This window comes from Blennius ocellaris, assembly GCF_963422515.1.
Source record: "Blennius ocellaris genome assembly, chromosome: 17".
NCBI classification, from domain to species: Eukaryota; Metazoa; Chordata; class Actinopteri; order Blenniiformes; family Blenniidae; genus Blennius; species Blennius ocellaris.
Window position 1 is genome coordinate 8,620,370 of NC_137666.1, and position 18,663 is coordinate 8,639,032.

General features: G+C 40.9%; 2 protein-coding genes and 1 long non-coding RNA gene across 9 annotated transcripts; 2 read left to right on the forward strand and 1 right to left on the reverse strand.

The window, feature by feature from the left end:
* Positions 1–280: 280 nt before the first annotated feature.
* On the reverse strand, positions 281–13,692 carry kdm1a (lysine (K)-specific demethylase 1a). Of its 7 annotated transcripts, none has more exons than XM_080512374.1 (22): positions 13,633–13,678; positions 12,913–12,964; positions 12,132–12,425; positions 11,643–11,808; positions 11,271–11,404; positions 11,090–11,168; positions 10,896–10,988; positions 10,276–10,382; positions 10,029–10,110; positions 9,347–9,441; positions 8,114–8,131; positions 7,358–7,500; positions 7,114–7,204; positions 6,471–6,605; positions 5,159–5,232; positions 4,323–4,434; positions 4,026–4,158; positions 3,753–3,940; positions 2,777–2,891; positions 2,493–2,620; positions 1,494–1,640; positions 281–1,258 (listed from the first exon to the last, which is right to left on the reverse strand). In XM_080512374.1, the coding sequence occupies exons 2-22, from the start codon at positions 12,955–12,957 to the stop codon at positions 1,061–1,063; spliced, it is 2,577 nt and encodes an 858-aa protein (XP_080368500.1). In that variant the 5' UTR covers positions 12,958–12,964; positions 13,633–13,678; the 3' UTR covers positions 281–1,060. The 7 variants fall into 7 exon arrangements, with proteins under 7 accessions (XP_080368500.1, XP_080368501.1, XP_080368498.1 ...); XM_080512375.1 differs by having other exon boundaries at positions 11,271–11,395; positions 11,643–11,811; XM_080512372.1 differs by having other exon boundaries at positions 11,643–11,811.
* On the forward strand, positions 4,561–12,266 carry LOC308142071. The gene is made up of 3 exons (XR_013936992.1): positions 4,561–4,661; positions 11,685–11,816; positions 12,155–12,266. It is a non-coding gene; the product is annotated as an uncharacterized lncRNA (long non-coding RNA).
* A 298-nt stretch (positions 13,693–13,990) lies between the features above and the next one.
* tmem30b (transmembrane protein 30B) lies at positions 13,991–17,581 on the forward strand. Its single transcript, XM_080513241.1, has 8 exons — positions 13,991–14,078; positions 14,388–14,586; positions 14,791–14,898; positions 14,984–15,091; positions 15,343–15,433; positions 15,537–15,674; positions 15,807–16,013; positions 16,856–17,581. The coding sequence occupies exons 2-8, from the start codon at positions 14,398–14,400 to the stop codon at positions 17,032–17,034; spliced, it is 1,020 nt and encodes a 339-aa protein (XP_080369367.1). The 5' UTR covers positions 13,991–14,078; positions 14,388–14,397; the 3' UTR covers positions 17,035–17,581.
* The last annotated feature ends 1,082 nt before the right edge of the window (positions 17,582–18,663 follow it).

An 18,663-nucleotide genomic window follows, 5' to 3' on the forward strand; every position in this document is an offset into this window, starting at 1 on the left:
TTGTTTTTTATCATTTTTCCTTGATTTTCATGTTCCTGACTTCTTCACTGTGGAAACCAGGTATGAAATATTTAGAGATGGCAATCAATTCAAATGTTTTAATGACTTAATCCATTAAATGCATTGAATTCAATGATATTAATCACACCATCTCATAGTTAAACTGATTCCATTTTTAATTTGCAATGGATTGAAGTCACCCGTTTCTGGTGTGTATATTGTGCATGTTCATATTGGTAATGTGTAGTCCTTTATTCAATATCAACAAACATACTTCAAGTTGAAGATTTGTTTTCTTTTATTAACAAAACATAGGACAATATAAAAAAACAAGCAAACATAAAATAATTAAACTGCCATGGCAAAAAAATAAAAACTTCACAAGTTTTTTGTTTTTTTTAGCTTTCCAGCTCTTTTTCAATACACTCTGCAATCTAATCGACAGAAAGAATACGTAAAAGGCATACAGCTACTGTAAATAGCAACATTTCACGCCTTAAGACAAATGAGACAAGACCTCTGGAGATTTCCTCTGAAAAGTTTGAAAGGATTTTAACTGCTATAGAGTTGGTCAGCTGCCATGTGTGATATCTGTTTTTTTACATTGTGTTTGTATTTTTTAAAAATTAGCTATCGGCACTTCATTCACCTTGACTGGGGGACGCATGAAAAGACCACTTGTTTCGATATCCATGGACAAACACATGAAGTTATTACAAGTAAGAAGAGTCATCCCATGCTTTTGTTCTTAAAGACTGAGAAATCACACACCTATCAAGATGGATTACTACAATACTATGTAATAAGTCTGATGGTGGTCCAGTCTTTGTAGTAAGCTACGTCCCTTTCTGAAAGCACACAGAGAACACCAACATCCCCAACTAAGTCCAAAGAACTAAAAATGCTCCAGTGAAACAACCTCTATTCCACGTCACATATACAGCTGCAAGTTCAGTCCGAAGGCGAAAAGTTAGTCGTTTCTAGGACTCCCGAGATTTTTCACCAGTTTCTCTTTTCCTCATAATCTGCTGTGGTTGGTCAGCCGGTCCTGACCCCGGGTTCAGACGCTGGCGGCGGGCTGCGCCTGCTGAGGGTTGGTGGTGGGCGTGGGCTGTGGGCGTGGCAGCGTGTACATGGCGCCCAGGAACTGATCTGCGATGCGTCCGGCCTCGCGGAGGCCACTGAGCAACGCGCCGTGGACGGTGGCGGGGTAATTTCTGATGGTGTGTTCGCCAGCGAAGAAAAGACGAGGTACAGGCTGGGGGGGGGGGGGGGGGGGGGGGGGGAAGAAATGAAGAAAGCAGAGAGGCGTAGTGGTTAGTGTTATTGTTGAGGTTACAATAACGTGCACAATTCAACTATATCAACACACAAAAGAAAATGCATTTCAACTCAACATCAAAAAGTATACCAGCCTGAAAATAGCCTGAATACGGCCAGACGCTTTTAACATTGCGGGCAGAGACGTCTTTCTGCCTTTCTTGCATGCTCACCTGAGAGGCTCCCGGTATGGCCGGGCCCGGCGTTATAGGCTGTGCCATGAGGTCGTAGTCGTTCCCAGAGGAACCTGCAGCGACGTACGAGTACGAGCCCCTCGCCCACGGGTCGGCGCGCCAGCGAGTGACCACAGTTTCCTTCGGCTGCCATGACGACAAAGAACACCACATAGTTTTTAGGAGTTTCCATGATGATATTAGAGGGACCTGTAAACATCTGTATGGGGAAAGGCTCCAACGCTGGCCTGCACGCCTATGATTTTATCCCATTTGAAACCATAAGCAAATGATTTATAATGACGGGTGGTTTGGATGGGAGTCGACTCGCGAGTGCTTTCACATGCGCTCGATTTGTGTAAAGCTGGTTATGGGGTCGATTCAGGAATGAATTTAGACATTCCGTTTCAAGTTTTGGAAAGAACCAGGGACAACTGTAATAGCAGAGCTTCAAAGATACAATCTACCTCTACATTTTTGTAAATCACAAACCTTTTTAAGGAGTAATCGAACAAAGGTCATAGTCATGGCGGATCATGTGAAAACAAGGTTTGTTATGGAGCTTGATATGTGCAACGTGATTACGTTACGTTTTTTACGAATAAAAATAAGTAAAAAAGGTCAGGATGAAGTGAATTTTTTTTAAAAACAAAACAAATTGGATGGAATGCAATCAGTCCACTTTTTCCCCCACATATTTTGCCTTTATTACTGATCTTTCCAGTTTGAACAAGACGGTTGATGCCATTTTTTTGTGCACTGGCTCCTCGTCCCTACTTAGCACAGTGTGCTAGCTGAGCATGACGAATTAAAGTCGAGGGGAAACAAAAGGCTCTGTTGGAAAAAGAGCAATAAACAATCCTTTTTAAGATTTCCAAGCAGAAAGAGAGACCAGCTCTTAAAGGGCTCAAGGAGTCCATTTTTTATCGCGATCTTAAAATGCTATGATTTAATGTGATTACAGTCAATACAATATATCATGACAGTTCAAACATGTACCTGTGGCACGGCACTACTCCCAAATATTCCTTTGAGAATGGCCAGGCAGCGCCCGACAATAACATCATCACTGATGTTCTCCATGATGCCAGCGGCTTCGCCAGCCATCAGAGCGAGGAGGATTGGTGCTAAGACAGGAAAAGCATATCAATATGGGTTTATCTTTTTTTTTTGCACTTCACCTGTGAACACAAACTCAAACGTCCAGTTACATAAGGTTTTACTTCAGGTGACAAAGGAGCATCAGAAAACAGGTTTTAAAGGTGAGGTATCGGTGATCTTACCTTTGTAGAGGTTCCAGAAGAGGAAGAGTTCGCCCCTGCTTGCCGTGGTGGAGCCGACATGACCGAACAGGTTGACGCTGGGATCCCAAAACACACGGTCAAAACACAGCACCACCTGCAAACAGACACACAATGCAACACAATCACACAACCACAAAAAGACTATTTTTTTTATGGGCACGTTCACTTTCAACAGTAGTTAAGGGGCATGTATATGGTACAGCTCCCTCTGCTGGAGTTTGGGCCTCCCCTCGCTCAGATTGCATAATAATGCAGTATCCTCTTTGCTGCAGCAGCAGCGTCAGATGAACTGCTCCGTTGCAGAGGGTGCTCTGCACAGGCTGAAGCTGGTGGGTCACGAGTGACGCAGGATGAGTTCTCTGATCGGATTACTTAAACATGGAAAAAAAAGCATCTCTTGTTTGCACGTCAACAGGCTCCACCTCTGTAATAAACTGCCCCCAACTAAACCGGATTGTCTTTTCACAGATCGTCTCTGCTGAGAAAATGTAGCGGAATCCTTGATGCCTGAGCATATTAAGAAATAAGGTGAAGAAAGCAAGACCGCAGAGTTTAGAATTTGTGGAGGGAAAAGGGCCAAACTTCAATCAATAGTTTCTTATGCTTTGACTGAAGGTCAATCTGGGAGCATAATTACACTGCAGCAGTGTGCGACGTAAGCGAGTCCTTAACAACCCAGGAGTCACAATACATGCTCAAAAAGAACAACTTTTGTACCCATATATCACTGTGATGACCCATTTCAAGAACAACGGGCATTATCACACCCACAGCTGGTGTAAATGGACCTGTAGGAGCTGGAGGCCAATTCAAACCATTTCCCTCTACATGACATTATTCAAACATTGTTTGGGTGCTAGATGTCAAATCTAGAACAATCTCAATTTCAGCAATCAAACATGTGACGAATAGGACAAATCCATACTAATCATCTGCGTATATTCATAAACCTCACCTTGTTGAGGTTACCGAAGCCCATCCTCTGTATCGCCGAAGTCTTCCACTCTGGCAGCGCTGGAACGAACTGCACCGCAGGGGGCTGCTGCTTCAACACACCGAGGGGCAGCGTGCACAGCACAGCGTCACACTTGTATATGAACGTCTGCGTTGTGGAGCGAGTGTTCACAGCTATCACCTCGCAGCCTGGGGAGCAAAAAGAGAGATTGAACACACATTCACACAAACAGCGGCGGTCAGCTTGGGTTCACTGCTGGATTTGTGCACTTACCGGACGCCGTGTATCGGACCTGCCGCACCGCTGTATTCAGTTTGATGTCCAACCCTTCAGCCAGTGCCACAGGAACGCACGAATAACCATTTCTTACAGTGAGGTGGCTGCCGGTGAACTCAAAGTCATCATCCTGTGGAGAAATGTATAACTTGTCACCACATTAAATCGTTTTGAAGTAAAGCACATTTACATATGAATGTGTAATGGACATGGCATTTTAAAAGCCTGGAGGGTCTGAAGGCCTGACAATAGTCGAGCATTTGTGTCCTTTTCAAGATCTATTCATGTGTATACCTGATCCCAGTGCTTTAGAGAGAGGGTGGAGAGGGGTGTAGCATTGGCAAACTCCAAGTTGGCAAAGTGCCAGTCCAGGATCTGCCGATCCCTGGATGACAGGTAAACATCACTGTGGGAAACGAGCAGGAAAGAGACGTGAGATCCCCTGACGATTGTTTCGCACCTCACAGAGACAGATTCACACATGCACAAGCGAGTTTACCTGAAACTGCTCCTCATATTATTATTCTTTTCTGAAAAATTACATCAACTGAAAACTATAGACTAGATATACCGCTAAAGGCCATAACAGGACTAAACACGAGTTACCATGGGCTCCAGGGCGCCAACAAGCAGGTAATTTTTATCATCATTATGAACAGTAATTTTACTCCAGCCTCATTATAATGCTTTCACACGCCAGTCGGGTAGCTTTGCTTGGGTAGCCTGCTTAAAATACTCAATTGGAGAAAAAAAAGGGATAATGTACAAAAAGATTATTGAAGGTTGACCTTTTGATTTTTATTGCTATCATTTGAACAGCAAATTAGAACAAATTATGCTGTATGTAACCCATGAACTAAAATGAGTTAAACATTACAGAAAATGTCAGGAAGGTGAGTGTGAATGTATACAAATATATACCAACAATTAATCAACTCTTTCAGGTGAGAGACCAACTACAGCTGAGCAAGTAAGCTGTCAATTCAGACTACACATCATTTCCAAAGAAATACACTGCAAGTTAAGAAAATATGAGGACAGGTTTGGTTCTTTAAGGCTTTTACTCCCACACACCCACTATAAACAGAGGGAGGAGCAGGTTCTGATGAAACTGCGCAGGAACTTGTTACCTGGGTGGATTGGCCTCCAGCTCCTGGAGCTTTTCCTCCAGCTTGACCTGCAGCTCCACTAACTCATCATACTCCTACACATGAGCAAAGAAAAGACATTTTGTTCAGTTAAAAACATCAAATCGAACTGACTGCTAGGAGGCACAGTTACAGACATTAAGAAACACCTTTTCTATTACCTCAGGATCTCATTATGACTAATGCACCATTATGCATTCACACAACACTAGAAGGACAGTTCACATTAAACTGGCAGCAGATTATGAGGCAATGATGTCTTGCACTGGGTGAAAGTGTGTGGCATGCATGTGTGTACGTGTGTTCAAAGTACACACCCAGAAGGTTTCAGGTCAAGTAGGAAACACAAGCGGTTTGAAGAGAAAGGGCTGACTCAACCTGTTCATCAGTTCCTCTCAACAACGGGCTCAGTTTGGTAACGCCACCTACTGCGAAGACTCAGAGGCACCGACAATGAGACGGTGCTAAACCATCCCTCAGACGCCAACAAGCTAACCTGAGCAAAATTAAAATTGGATGGTATTCTAGCCAAGTTTCAAAGAAGAAACAAATTGACACAGCCAGCCCCCGTCACTGGCTTTACAATCTTGTTGCAGTCGTAAAAACATGTCATATGGACACACACACACACATAAACACCACTTAAATGCCTGTTCCGTCTAGCTTCAAATGTGTACATACATCTGCAGACATAAAGACAGTTGGAGCGTGATACAAAGCCTTGAAGTGGTTTGTCAGGCGGCGGATGAGTTGCAGACAAATCCAGTTCAGATACCAGCTGTGTTTAAACCAACTCAAACCTCCTTCTAAAATACACACAGAGCAATGGTGGAGGTGATTTATTTGCACCAAAAATAAAACAGCAGCTTCTGCTCTAATAATACGGCCTACCGAGGCATTAAACCACTTAAACACAGGCTGTCTGGTTTACTTAGACGACACGCCACTAAAATTCTGTGAGGCATACATGCTGACCCAGTAGTCCATGAAATATCCCCACTACATGCTAGACCTTTTTTTAGAATTCTAATAGTTACAAATGACTCATTTGATCCATGATGCACAAACACAAAGTTTCCTTTCTGCGGAATGTGGTGGTCGGCCTCCTGCCCTTTTGATGTACCAAATATCAACTAAGGAAATCTAATACTGTGAGCTTTTGAACTCGGCAGCTTGAGTTATAAGTCTTAATCTCCTGCAGCTTGAAATCAGAAAGTGCAGGAAATGTTTTCATGTGGCACTGATCTGTCACAGATCATATTTTTCAGAGCTTGTGTGGCAGCGCTGTGCTTACTTTGCAGAGAGCCGTGAGGTCGCGGTGCTTGCTCTTCACCAGGAACTCAGCTGTGATGTCTCTGGGAGGCTTCACTTCACTCGCTTCTTTGTACTGCTGATGGAGCTCCTTAACGCGCTCCTTTGTAGACACCATCTGAAAAGAGGGAGATGGGAATTTAAAAAAAAACTAAACTAAAATATGCCCACAACAATTCCAATGTCTTTCCCCATCACAGTATTTTCAGGTGTACGCTTATGTTTTAATTGATTCAGTGAGAGAGAAAGTGTTTAATGCTGTACTCAAAGGCAGTTTGCTGGCTCGTCATTGGTGGCAATTCCTATGAGGAATTGAGACTGCGGATCCATCTATGACTGATCTAAGCCATTTGAGTCTGGATCCAATGCCACAGGACGAGGCAGGATGCAGACATCAGTCCATCACAGGGCAAACAGTCCCAAACACTAAGACCTACGGGCAGTCACGAATTCTGCAGGTTTTTAGCCATTCAAAAGGACTAGAACCTCTCCAGAGTTTACCCTGCCGTTGCCCATATTCTGCCGAGTTAAACACCAATCTCACAATATGGCGAGAGTGGTAACTCAATGCTTTATTGATATTGACAACTTGACTTGCAAAGTGAAATCCAGCTGCTCGTCCTCACCTTGTTGAGAAGATCCCTGAGATCTTCCTGAGTCTTGACAATCTTTTTCCAGTGTTCTATCTGCTCATCTTTTACATGCTTCTCCTGCAGCCTGCACGCACAGAGACAATCAGTTAGAGGAATTAGGATTCTTATCAATCTTCTCATCTCTACATGTTTATTCATTGAGCGCGCATTCGCAGGACACCCCTGCCACCCCCCTCCTGTGTTTGTGTGAGCTCACGTCGCCATTGAGAATACTCACTGTATAACCACCTCCAGGGCCTGTCCCAGAGACACGGGTTTGTTATTAAGGAAGTTGAAGTCCAGTTGGTGGCTGAGGTATGAAGTGGCTTCCAGCAGTCGGTTAAACTCCTGCTCCACCATCTCGTCCTTTTCTTTTGGCACCTGGAAACACATAAAAAGGGGCAACATGATGTTAGATATTCAGCGAAAACAGCCAAGAGGGGGAAAAGGAAGGTACACAAGAAATGAAGGAAAGAAACCTTTCTCCTGGATTTTGCATTACAACATTAATAACACAAACATGCTGGAACATAATAAATAAGAAATATATGATGGATTCTTCACATTTTGTATCAGTCGGTGACTGGTGTGGAGCACCTGCTATAGCTCAGTCATCAGTCCACCTGCAGCCAGGATCTGCAGGGTGACTGATGAGGCAGAAGGTGAAGTACATCACTTAAAGATCATGATTTATCAATTTGAACATCTTTTAGAGCATACCTTGCATCGAATACTCAGACAAGATATATTTTGGGCATCTACTTTGTTCCCTCTGAAATGACTTTTTTTTTTTTTTTTTTAACAAATCTACACCAAAAAAAAGCCAGATGCGGAATGTTGTGCTGTTGTGTGCCAAGTCATTTTATGCTCTGAGAGATGACAGTTGAATAAGAAAGTCAACCTAAAATGAAAGGAAGAGAAATGTGCATTGCTTAAAAGTGGTTTGACATGAAGTAACATCAGAAATATATGACGTAAATAAGCATATACATACACTCGTGCACCGTTCACCCTGTAGCAGTTCACCGAAATGTGAACATGGGAGGGGTGGAAAAGACAAGAAGGGAGGGAGGGAGAGAGAGAGAGAGAACATATTAAGTAAACATTACTTTAACCTCAAACTAGTTTGCACAAAACCGAAACATGTATATTTAATTAGCATTTTCCTGCAGAGGAGGAAACTAGTTGCACATGATGTGGATGCTTCAAGAACCCTGCTGGCTTTAGTCAAGTGGAAGTGCCCTAAAATGGAATCTAAACATCCTGCTGAAGCTGCTATAACTTAATAGAGAAAGAAAAAAAAAAAGAAAAAGAAAAAAAACAACAACTGTTGATTCCCAAATTTTATGACATTAATCCACTCCCCCCCCCCACTCTGCTTCAAGGGGAACTCAAACACATAGGCCAGGAGTTAAAAAAAACCAAAAAACTCCAACACCATTTACTGTGTTTTTGTGGCTCGTGGAAATCAGATCCCTGCCTGAGGACAACAACAGACTTGGAGAACAGTTGAGAATCCAGACACAGAGCAGATCCAAGGGGGAACTCTCATGCATAAGTAAACATCTTCTGCTGAAGGAGGTAAACAACACGAGGTTCTAGTTTCAGAATGGAGATAAGCATCTGGCTGCCTTGGATTAACTTGAATTTATGCATCAGTGAGTCTTAAAATATGGTCAGAAAACTCATCTCAGCTGAAGTTATCACAGCAAACAATTTAGCTCATACTAAAGCTGTAGCATTGCTCAAATCAATGATCACACATCCAAAGTAAAGGGGAGAAAAGAGGTATGTGAGCCTCAATAAAATTGAAACAGCTAAATCAGTCAGGAGAGAGCAAATCTGGACTAGCATCAATGAAACCAGCTCAAGACATCATCTGCAGCTAGTGGAAGCTTGATGAGTTAATAAATCCGTCATTTCACATAATTTTCTTGCCAGCACTGGGGATGTTTAATAGGTGCGTCACTATGACTGATTCACACATATCAGCTGGCTGCAAAAAATCAAATGCATGCCTACACTGACATAAGTGTTTCTCATCTATCAGACAGCGAAGCAACATCGAAGTTCCACAAGGTTATCTGGATTTGTGTAAATAAATGCAGAAAATTGTGTTGAACATTATTAATTATGAAGAAGCTTTCAATGAATGAGTTTGATTGTGGCAGGTTAATCGACAAGAGCCATCCAAGTTTTATAGATGAGTGAAATCCATTACACTCACGGCCTGGCCATTGGCTTCATAGAGTGGACATTTCTGCTTGATCTTCGCCAGCTCCATGTTCACCTGCTTACTGACCACCGCCATAGGATTCCCTCCTAACAAACACACACATCAAACACACAGACACGCAAAGCTGTGAACTCAGCAAAACATACACAGACAACTATTGCCCTCTACAGGTTGATAGAGGGAAATGTAGGACAAGTGAAAAGAAAAGAAGAGTGCAGAGTGAGAACAGAGTGCATGCTGAAATGTAATACTTAATAACTGACATAACGTCTTGGAATCTGCTTTAAAATAGTATGGAATGTTAAAATGCATGACCAAAAGCCTAATATTAAAAAAAAAAGCAAGGTCAGATGTGAACACTCTTTGTTCTCCCTACTTCAAAACATGATTGTTACGAGTGGCTTCCTGTCGCACCTCCTATATTAAACTCTGGTGTGCTGGAGCACAAACATTAAAATACATAGGACTGTCTATAACCAGGAGTGCTCGCCTCAGTTCTCAGTCTTGTACAAAGATGTCCAAATCAAATCAGAAATTAGGTGCATCTAAAAAAAAAACCAAGATGTTTTCACAGTATTCATGCCATTGTGCCACATTAAAGATCTATGGTGAAGTTGTATCGTAAATATGTGACTGGCTTCAATATTTCTCTGAACAGAAACCTCATTCTTACCCAGTCCTGTTACGACCATGGCTCCCAGATCAGCAACATAGTTTCCCTTCCTGAAAGTGGCCACTCTGCCTCCAACGCGATCCTGCAGGAAAAAACGAAGGGAAACTAAATCCTCAGTCGCACCCTCAACCAATTGCACTGGATACTCGGGAAGGGAAGATGGCACCAAAAAAAAAAAGTATAAAGAGGCACTAATCTCACAGTGCATATGAAGAGCTATAAGCCCAATGAAATCACACAAACTTACCCTGGCTTCCAGTACTGTAACATCCATCCCAAAGCTCTGGAGCTGCCTGGCAGCAGCAAGGCCTGACACACCTCCGCCGATCACTATTACTTTGCCAGTTTTCTTTGCTGCAACAAGTAGAAATAGAATTTAACAAGTGTCATATCTGACATCTTCAAAATCAATCAGTTCAAGAATTTTACAACCAATAATCTAAGTTACAATTCGATGTATTTGCTTTTCCTGATGTTTCAGGAGACTGAATATTCCCTACCCTTCTTGGACTGTTAAATGGTGTGTGCCATGAATGTATGCATGTTCTTTAAGTTTTATACTTTTCTGCAACACTAATCGCCCTATGGGCAGATAAATAAAAAATGTAGGATTAAGGATTGGTGGTGCTGTGATTAACTATGGATGAAGGCAGGGTACACTCTGGAGAGGCCACCACTCCATCACAGAGTAAACAGAGAGAGAGAGAGAGACAACCAAACACTCACACTGCCACCTATGGGCACTTTTACTTTCATTGACCTTTTAAATTCATTAACAACTTAACTTTACCAACTCAACATTTATCCTGTTTAAACTTTAAATTTGACCAATCAATTGGTATCGTTTCACTTCTGTAATGAACTCACTGGGTAAAGGCTTGACCCTCTTGTAGATGCCGAAGTTAATGAGACCATGTCTCTCCAAGTAGCTGTGTATCCTGTGAACCAACACGGCATCACCTGAGAAGAGGAAAGAAATTACATCAAGTTCTGCACCATTAAAGACTTTATTGAGACAAAGTTGATGGAAGAAAAAGATGGACCAAAATTCAATGTCTCACTGTTATATGGCGCTTCAAGCTGCTGTGCGGCGGCTTCAAAGGTGAGCTGGATTTTCGGGTTGTCCAACCACAGTTGGAGCTGGAGGAAAATGAATAGTACACGCTGTTAAGCACAAATATCGTGCAATCCCTTGTATTAAAAAAATAAAATAAAAATCTATGTGGTGGGTTTGATACATACAGTGCGGTTGCGGATGTACAGGAAAACCTTCTGAGTCTGCTGGGGTCCACTGATGATGTCAGGGAAGCAGGCAGCCTCCTGGGATGTCATGCGGTCATGAGGAAGCCGGCTCTGAAAAGCAGCTCCTTCCACACCTACAATTAATATGCATTTCTATTGTGTTACACAATATCATTGGGGATCAAATTAGTCTAAGAAGAAAAGACCTTTGTTAGCGTTGAAGTGAAATAGAGCACAGTGTAAATACTCAAAACATTGATCTAATTTTTTGAAGATTTCTTTGTTTAAAAAAACAACAACCCAAAAGCTTTCAAGTTTCTGCAATCAATGCGAGAGAGCTTTTGGGTTGTGTTCCTCAGATGCCACACCCACCAGATGGTTCCTCTGGTTCACTATCGTTCTCTTCTTCGACAGGTGGCGCGGGGGGAGGAATGACCTGCTTCCTTTCCTTTTCTGCCTTGGCGTTCCTCTCCTCCTCAGAGTAGTACTCGTCTTCCGATAGATTGGCGAGACTTTCGTCCATCTCGCGGTACTCCACCTGCAACGGTAGGCACAATAAAAGCATCATTAAAACCGGCGTTCCCGTAGAGACATCGTTTATTTTCAGTTCACCTACAACCTAGAACACCTAGAACACTCCAAAAAAAACACCAAAAATATCCTTTAGTTCATACTTTGTAAGGCACAGACAGAAGGAAACTAGAAGCTTACGATGTGACACAAATCCCCACCAAATGAACAAATGTGTAGACGTTTTTTATGCAGTGTTTGAATGTAGTGGACTTGCCAACTCCTTGTGAGGCTCACTGTTTTCTAGCCAAATCACTGCCGCCGAAGCGTGCAGACACCTAAAATGTTTACTTTTGTTCGCTTTCGCCGACTAGTTCTGCGGACTTCAGCCAAGTCCTGGTCCATCCCCCCAGGGCCTGACGGATGAGGCAAGGGGGCCCCGCCAGGCTCCCCACTGGGGGACGACCTCTCTTTCTTCTTCGGCTCCAAGGCTCCTGCAGCAGATGCTGAGGTGCCGGTCTGAGCATCAGGACCAGGGGCTCTTTCCCCTCCTGCTGCTCCAATAGATGATGAAGAGGAGGAGGAGGAAGAGCCCGCATCGGACTTCTTGCTCGACAGCATTATGGAGGAAGTTGGAGGCCTCTCCTGAAAAAAGAAGTGGAACAGACATGAGATGATATTTTGAATGATTTGACATGCTAAAAACACAAACTTTATGTGAGAATGTATGAATTTTAAATGTTCAACACAGTACTTAAATTCTTTGAGGAAATTAAAATTTAAATCAAAATGATGACATTGTGCATATGAATGCTACAAAAATAAAAAATAAAAAGTGTTTGTGCTTGGCACAACACCTTGTATTTTTTTTAATTAGAAAATGAAATAAAAATATATTTAAAAAAATTACATTTAAAAACTACAGTAGCCAAACATAGCTTGCCCATTCTTAACCCAACTCGAATGAGGTCGATTACATTAAAAGTCTGGCTGAAATGTTGCTATTTAAAACAAAGACTTCTCCTTTACAACGGGTTGAAATGTTTGTCTGTCACAACTGGATGATTTATACAATGTTAACTGTGCATGAATGTTATGATTTCATGAGATGAGGGCTTCAAGGTACAGTAACCTTTTCTTGTTTTACCCATTTCTCCGGGCACCTGGTAATATCCATTCAAACACTAAATAGAGACACAACCAGAAATATGGTTACGAACAGGACCGACGAAGGAAAAACGTCGACCTTTGACATAATATTTAAAGAAAATGATTCGTTGCTCAAGCGATCAGACAACCGGAGCAATCAACAAAACATTCAATGCAATTCTTTGACCTTTTTAATAAATCCCACAAAGGCTGAACAATTAGACATTGACGCTTGGCTGAACCATCTCAAAATTGATCGTCACGTATCTCAATATCTCACTAGTGAAACTATAGATCATTTAAGTAAAAACCATTGTATCTCAATTAACTTATGTTAGCAGATGGAGCTAGCGGCAAAATGATATGCGCCTCGCCTGAGTGAATGATCACCATTAGCTACATACAAATATCACACATGATCTAGCACTACTGCAACCCTTGGATGCCAATGCAACGGGATATTCGTAGAAAGTATCGCATGTGGGGGAAATTATATTGTAATAAATACACGGAGCCATGCTACGTTAGCTCATGCTAACAATGAGCTCTAGCTAGCCCCGCATTAGCAGATACGCCGGCTTGGCTAGTATAGAGGATTTCTATCGATAAAGTGATAGCCAGAACATAGGCGGACTTTCCCGCATAGATGCTGATTGTTTATTAAACAGAAGCAAATCATACATTTTGAAAATATTGATGATACCTTTTAATGCCCCGGCGATGTCAACACAAAGACTGCAGAGCAGCAGGTCCTCGAGCACAGAGCTGCTCTGCAAGCGTGACGCAAAGCGTAATGACGCACCGCCGAGCAGAGAAACGGTTGGTCAAGAAAAATGTCAATCTAAAAGAAGGCGGGTCTTCATATATAACTTGATCTTTTGATGTTTTATTTACAGAATTATTTATTTAGTTATTTAGTTATTTATTTGTCTTTAGAAAAAAATACAATACGAGAAGATTCAAAAATATGTATATATATTTTGGCGTTTATAGTTACTTCTGCTACGACAGTTTGTGGCGTCATCAGGGCGGAGGTGGGCGGGAGCAGCCAGGTAAAGGTGAGCTGCTTTAACGCGTCCGCCGCACTCAGGGAAACATGCCAAAGAATTCTTCACTTCTTTATCTTCTCACTTTTTAGGCCGACTGCTCGTAAGTAACTCAGAAAAAAATGCATTGGTGAATCATGTATTTGTGTCTCAGTTGACCAATTTATGTTGGCAAGCTCGTGAGTAAAAAGCAGTTATCTGTATTCGCTCTTTTGGGTGTTGTTGGCATCGTGTTTCCAGATTTGTGCACTCTGCTGTCAAGAAGTGATTCTTATAGCTTTACGGAATGATACACTAAAAGCGATTTAAAATGTATTATCAACTGTGGCTACATCATATAATGAATTTGAAATGATTTATAGTTTTTTCTCAGCTGAAACTCGTGAGAGCATGTTGACATTTGCCTCCTTAGGTCAGAGAAAATGGTGAAGGAAGAGAAGGAGTCGGAAAACCGGCCCGACAACACCGCCTTCACGCAGCAGCGACTTCCTGCATGGCAGCCCATGCTCTCTGCAGGCATTGTTATCCCAATGTTTGTCCTCATTGGCCTGGCATTCATCGGCATTGGCGTCGCCCTCTTTGTCACTTCACAAAGCATTCGGGTGTTGGAGGTATGACCTGTGTGGGTGGAAGCATCAATCCATCTTGTTTCATATTGAACGGTTAATCATCATTTGTTTATTTATTTTTTTATTTTTTTAAATAAGCTTGAAGTCCAGGATATCTGGTTGCAGTTTAAGAGTAAAGATAATGGAGAAAGGTGTTGTAGCCATTAATGATTCATAACTAAAGAACGTTTTCTTTTTCCAACACAGATGGACTACACTGGGGTTGAGCAAGACTCGCCTTGCTTCAGGTGCTCTGACCCCGATGTCAAGAATTGTAACTGTAATCTTGAGTTCTCCATTGACAAGCTGTTTGAGGTACACACACACAGTGGTCTGTAACATGTCAGCCTGACTGATGCTCTTGCCACTGACCCCTGATTGTTTTTTTTCTCCATTACAGGGGCCTGTGTTTTTCTATTATGGCTTGTCAAACTATTTTCAGAACTATAGAAACTACGGGGCATCCAAAGATGCCAAGCAGCTCAATGGAGACGTGGATCAATTCACAGTGAGTTTGTAACATTTTAATCTTCTGGAGAAAAACAAATTGATACAATAAATACACTTTCACACACTGAGCTTAGCACCTACATGTGCAAATGTTTTAAGCATATGACCGCAGGTCATAGATTCACGTTTATTTGTGTGTAGTTTTTTTAAACATGCCGTCAGTGTTGGTGATATCAAGGCGGATCTGTTGCCCAAAAAATGTTTACATTGTTTTGCTCAAGCACTTTTTTTTTGTTTTATCTCTTAAAGGATCCTACAGGCGATTGTACTCCATATCAGTATGATAACGCTAACAAACCAATTGTACCATGTGGATCACTGGCAAACAGCTTGTTCAATGGTATGTTTTCTATTCATAGTCACTTCCAATTAGCTTAGATGTATATTATATCATGAGCATTAAAAAAAAGCTTTTCTTTTTTTTTGTACTTTTGATTTTAAAGACACCTTCGTGCTGTATCAGATTGTCAATGGTGCAAGGAGACGGGTGCCATTGGATGGGAAAGGGATTGCTTGGTGGACAGACTACAATGTGAAATTCAGGAACCCCTCTGTCACACCTCTGAGGAATGCCTTCAATGGTATGACTCGCACAGTGTTGTAATTTTTTCAATGGACTGGTTTGAAGAAAGTAATTTGCTATTAAGGGGGGGTTTGTTTAATGGTACAAGTTTAATGCAACTTGTGTGAATATGGGCTTTCATGACTTGCAGGTACTGTGAGACCTGTGAATTGGCCCAGACCGGTCTACGAGTTGGACACCACTGACCCGGCTAATAACGGCTTCATCAATCAGGACTTCCTGGTGTGGATGAGGAGGGCAGCCTTGCCAAATTTTAGGAAGCTATATCGACGAATCACAGAGGGAGATTTTGCAGCCGGTCTCCCAGCTGGAAATTACACACTGGAGATTGCCTACAGTATCCTTATTCAATAATTCATCCAGCATTCATTCTGGAGCTTAAAGGTATAGTTTGCTATGGGTCTTGAGTTAAAACTTCACGTCACAAGTCATAGTCTCTCTCTCTCTCTATATATATATATAAACCTGTATCAAAACTAAAACTCCATAACATTGATTTAATCCAAATAATATTAAATGTGATGAATCCAGATTTAAAAAAAAGCTACACACAAGCAATTATTTAAGCTTTATTCAATGTGCTTTGCATAGTTTGTGTAAGAGTGGCTGCCTTTCTGATAAATAGTGACAAGCTTTCAAAAGCTCCAATTCAACAAAGAAGGGTTGGGCGGAGGAACGTTTTGAAGCTCTGTATTATGTTACAGCCACTCCACGATGTAGCCCGAGCTTGTTTTACCGGTTGGGTGTGGTTCTGTTTTTAACCTGAGAGAATGAACAGAGTGACTCAGGAGTAACTTGACATGAAAATGAAAACATTCAAATTTTGTCACATGGGTAAACAAACTAGGGAAATAGTTTTTCAAGTGGCTGCTCGTGCAGCACAAATGTAAAGCGTTTTGAGAGAGTGCTTGCATTTTACGTGAAGGGCTTTTCTTAACCTTACAGGATATTTATACAATGCATACAGGTGCTATTCCTGCTTTATTGAAGCCTGTTGTGTTTATGCATGTCCTGTGGATGTCTGTGCTTCCATTATAAAGAAAAAAAAAAAAAAGACTGCAATGTCATCTGTCATCTGCTTCACTGAAGTATAACGTTTTTAAGTCTGTATTTAGTTGTTTTCCAACACTCTGTGTGTGTGTTACTTGCATGTGTGTATCCTTAACGCTTGTGTCCCAGACTATCCTGTTCTGAGCTTTGATGGGAGAAAAACCGTGGTCTTCAGCAACGTGTCCTGGATGGGAGGAAAGAATGAGTTCCTGGGCATTGCTTACCTCGTGATTGGTTCACTGTGCGTGGTCATGTCCCTCGTCATGCTCATCGTCTACGCTAAATTCAAGTTCCCTGAAGAGGACTGAAAATCTGGTCCTATACTGTGGATTGCAGTTGTTTTATTGGAAAGATATTGCTGTTTTTGTGAGCTTGTTTGATGCACGATGTCCCGTTAGACTAGTGTTCACTTATAAAGTGAATCTTATATTTTAATCTACAATTTAAGACGTCTTCTTTTAGAAAAGGAAGATGCTTTGTGAACCCCTTGTTGTCCAAAGGCACATTTATGAAATGAGGATAAACTTTTATGTCTTTTTTTTTTTTTTTTAAATATGTGCCTTCATTATTAAATGATAAGCTGCATTCTCAGGTAAGATCTTGTTACTTATTAAAGCCATAGATAAAATGAAATGCCATCTTAGAAATTCCAATCAGTGTGTGGGGATGTAAGATAGATGTAAAAAAAAATGTGAATAGCTCCTTTAACTCAGGGATATGGTGGATTGACTGTACATCTTTTTCTCTTACTTTTTTCTGTTTTCTAAATGCTTGTCATGGTTTTAATCAAATATTCTCTCTGAACCTGATATTTTACATTTTGCTAATATTTATTAAATTGAGAAAACATATACACCACAATGTTTCATGTCTTGTGTCCAATATATGAATTGAGACTATATAGTATGTTCCATCATCGGCATTGGTTATATTCTGTGGAGTCTCTAGTTTTTGGAAGTGACATTGATGGGTTATGTGATAGTTCAGAAGTGGAAGTGATTAAAACCTCAAATTTGAATTTATGATGTCATCAATTGTAGTGATTTCTATGACCTTTAATGCAAACTTCCCTATAAGGTCGGCTACTTTAACTAACTTTTGCATGAACATTATATAACTTTGTTAATGAGTTAAAATCTCATACATTTATCAGTTTAATTACAATGAAATGTGAACGTTGTACATATATATTAACGTACTTTTTATTGTCTACAAAGGTGCACTTGAATTCAATTTCTATAACAATACACCTCAATTACACAAGTAAAGGTCCTATGATTTAAAAAAAAAAAATCAAAGCACTCTTCAAAATATTTGTTTTTAATCACACTTAGCATCATTGTGGATTGTATGAATTCAATTGAATATACCTGGATTAATCAAAACCTTCATTCAAAGAAGATGACTCATAAAAAGTACATTAAGAATGCGACAAAAATGCAAACCAAAAAGTGATATTAGGATTGTTGCATCTTATGACAAAGTACAAAAGTTGATGACCTGGTGTAAATTGTATTCAAGTATGACTACAATAAAATTGCATCCTCAAAGTACCAGTACCCAAGAATACAACTTGTTGCTGCATTTGGGAATACATGGAACAAGCACTTTCTTGTATATGTAATTCCTTGTAAGATCGATATTTTGTGTTATATTTAATATATATTTCTGCTGTCAAGCATGAGCCGCCCTTGCACTATGAAGGTGCATCTCAATAAATTGGAATATCTTTAAAAGGTTAATATACTAAAGTGATTCAATTCAAAATTACAGCTCATTATATCACAAAAGTAGAATACTGTCGAAGACAATCCAAAATTGTAGATTCATGTTGTCACTGTAATGGAGTGACTTCTGTATTGATGAACAATTTTATCATTTATCAATTAAGAAAAGTTAACTTAGTTCATGAAATATTTTTTAACCTAAAACAAGGG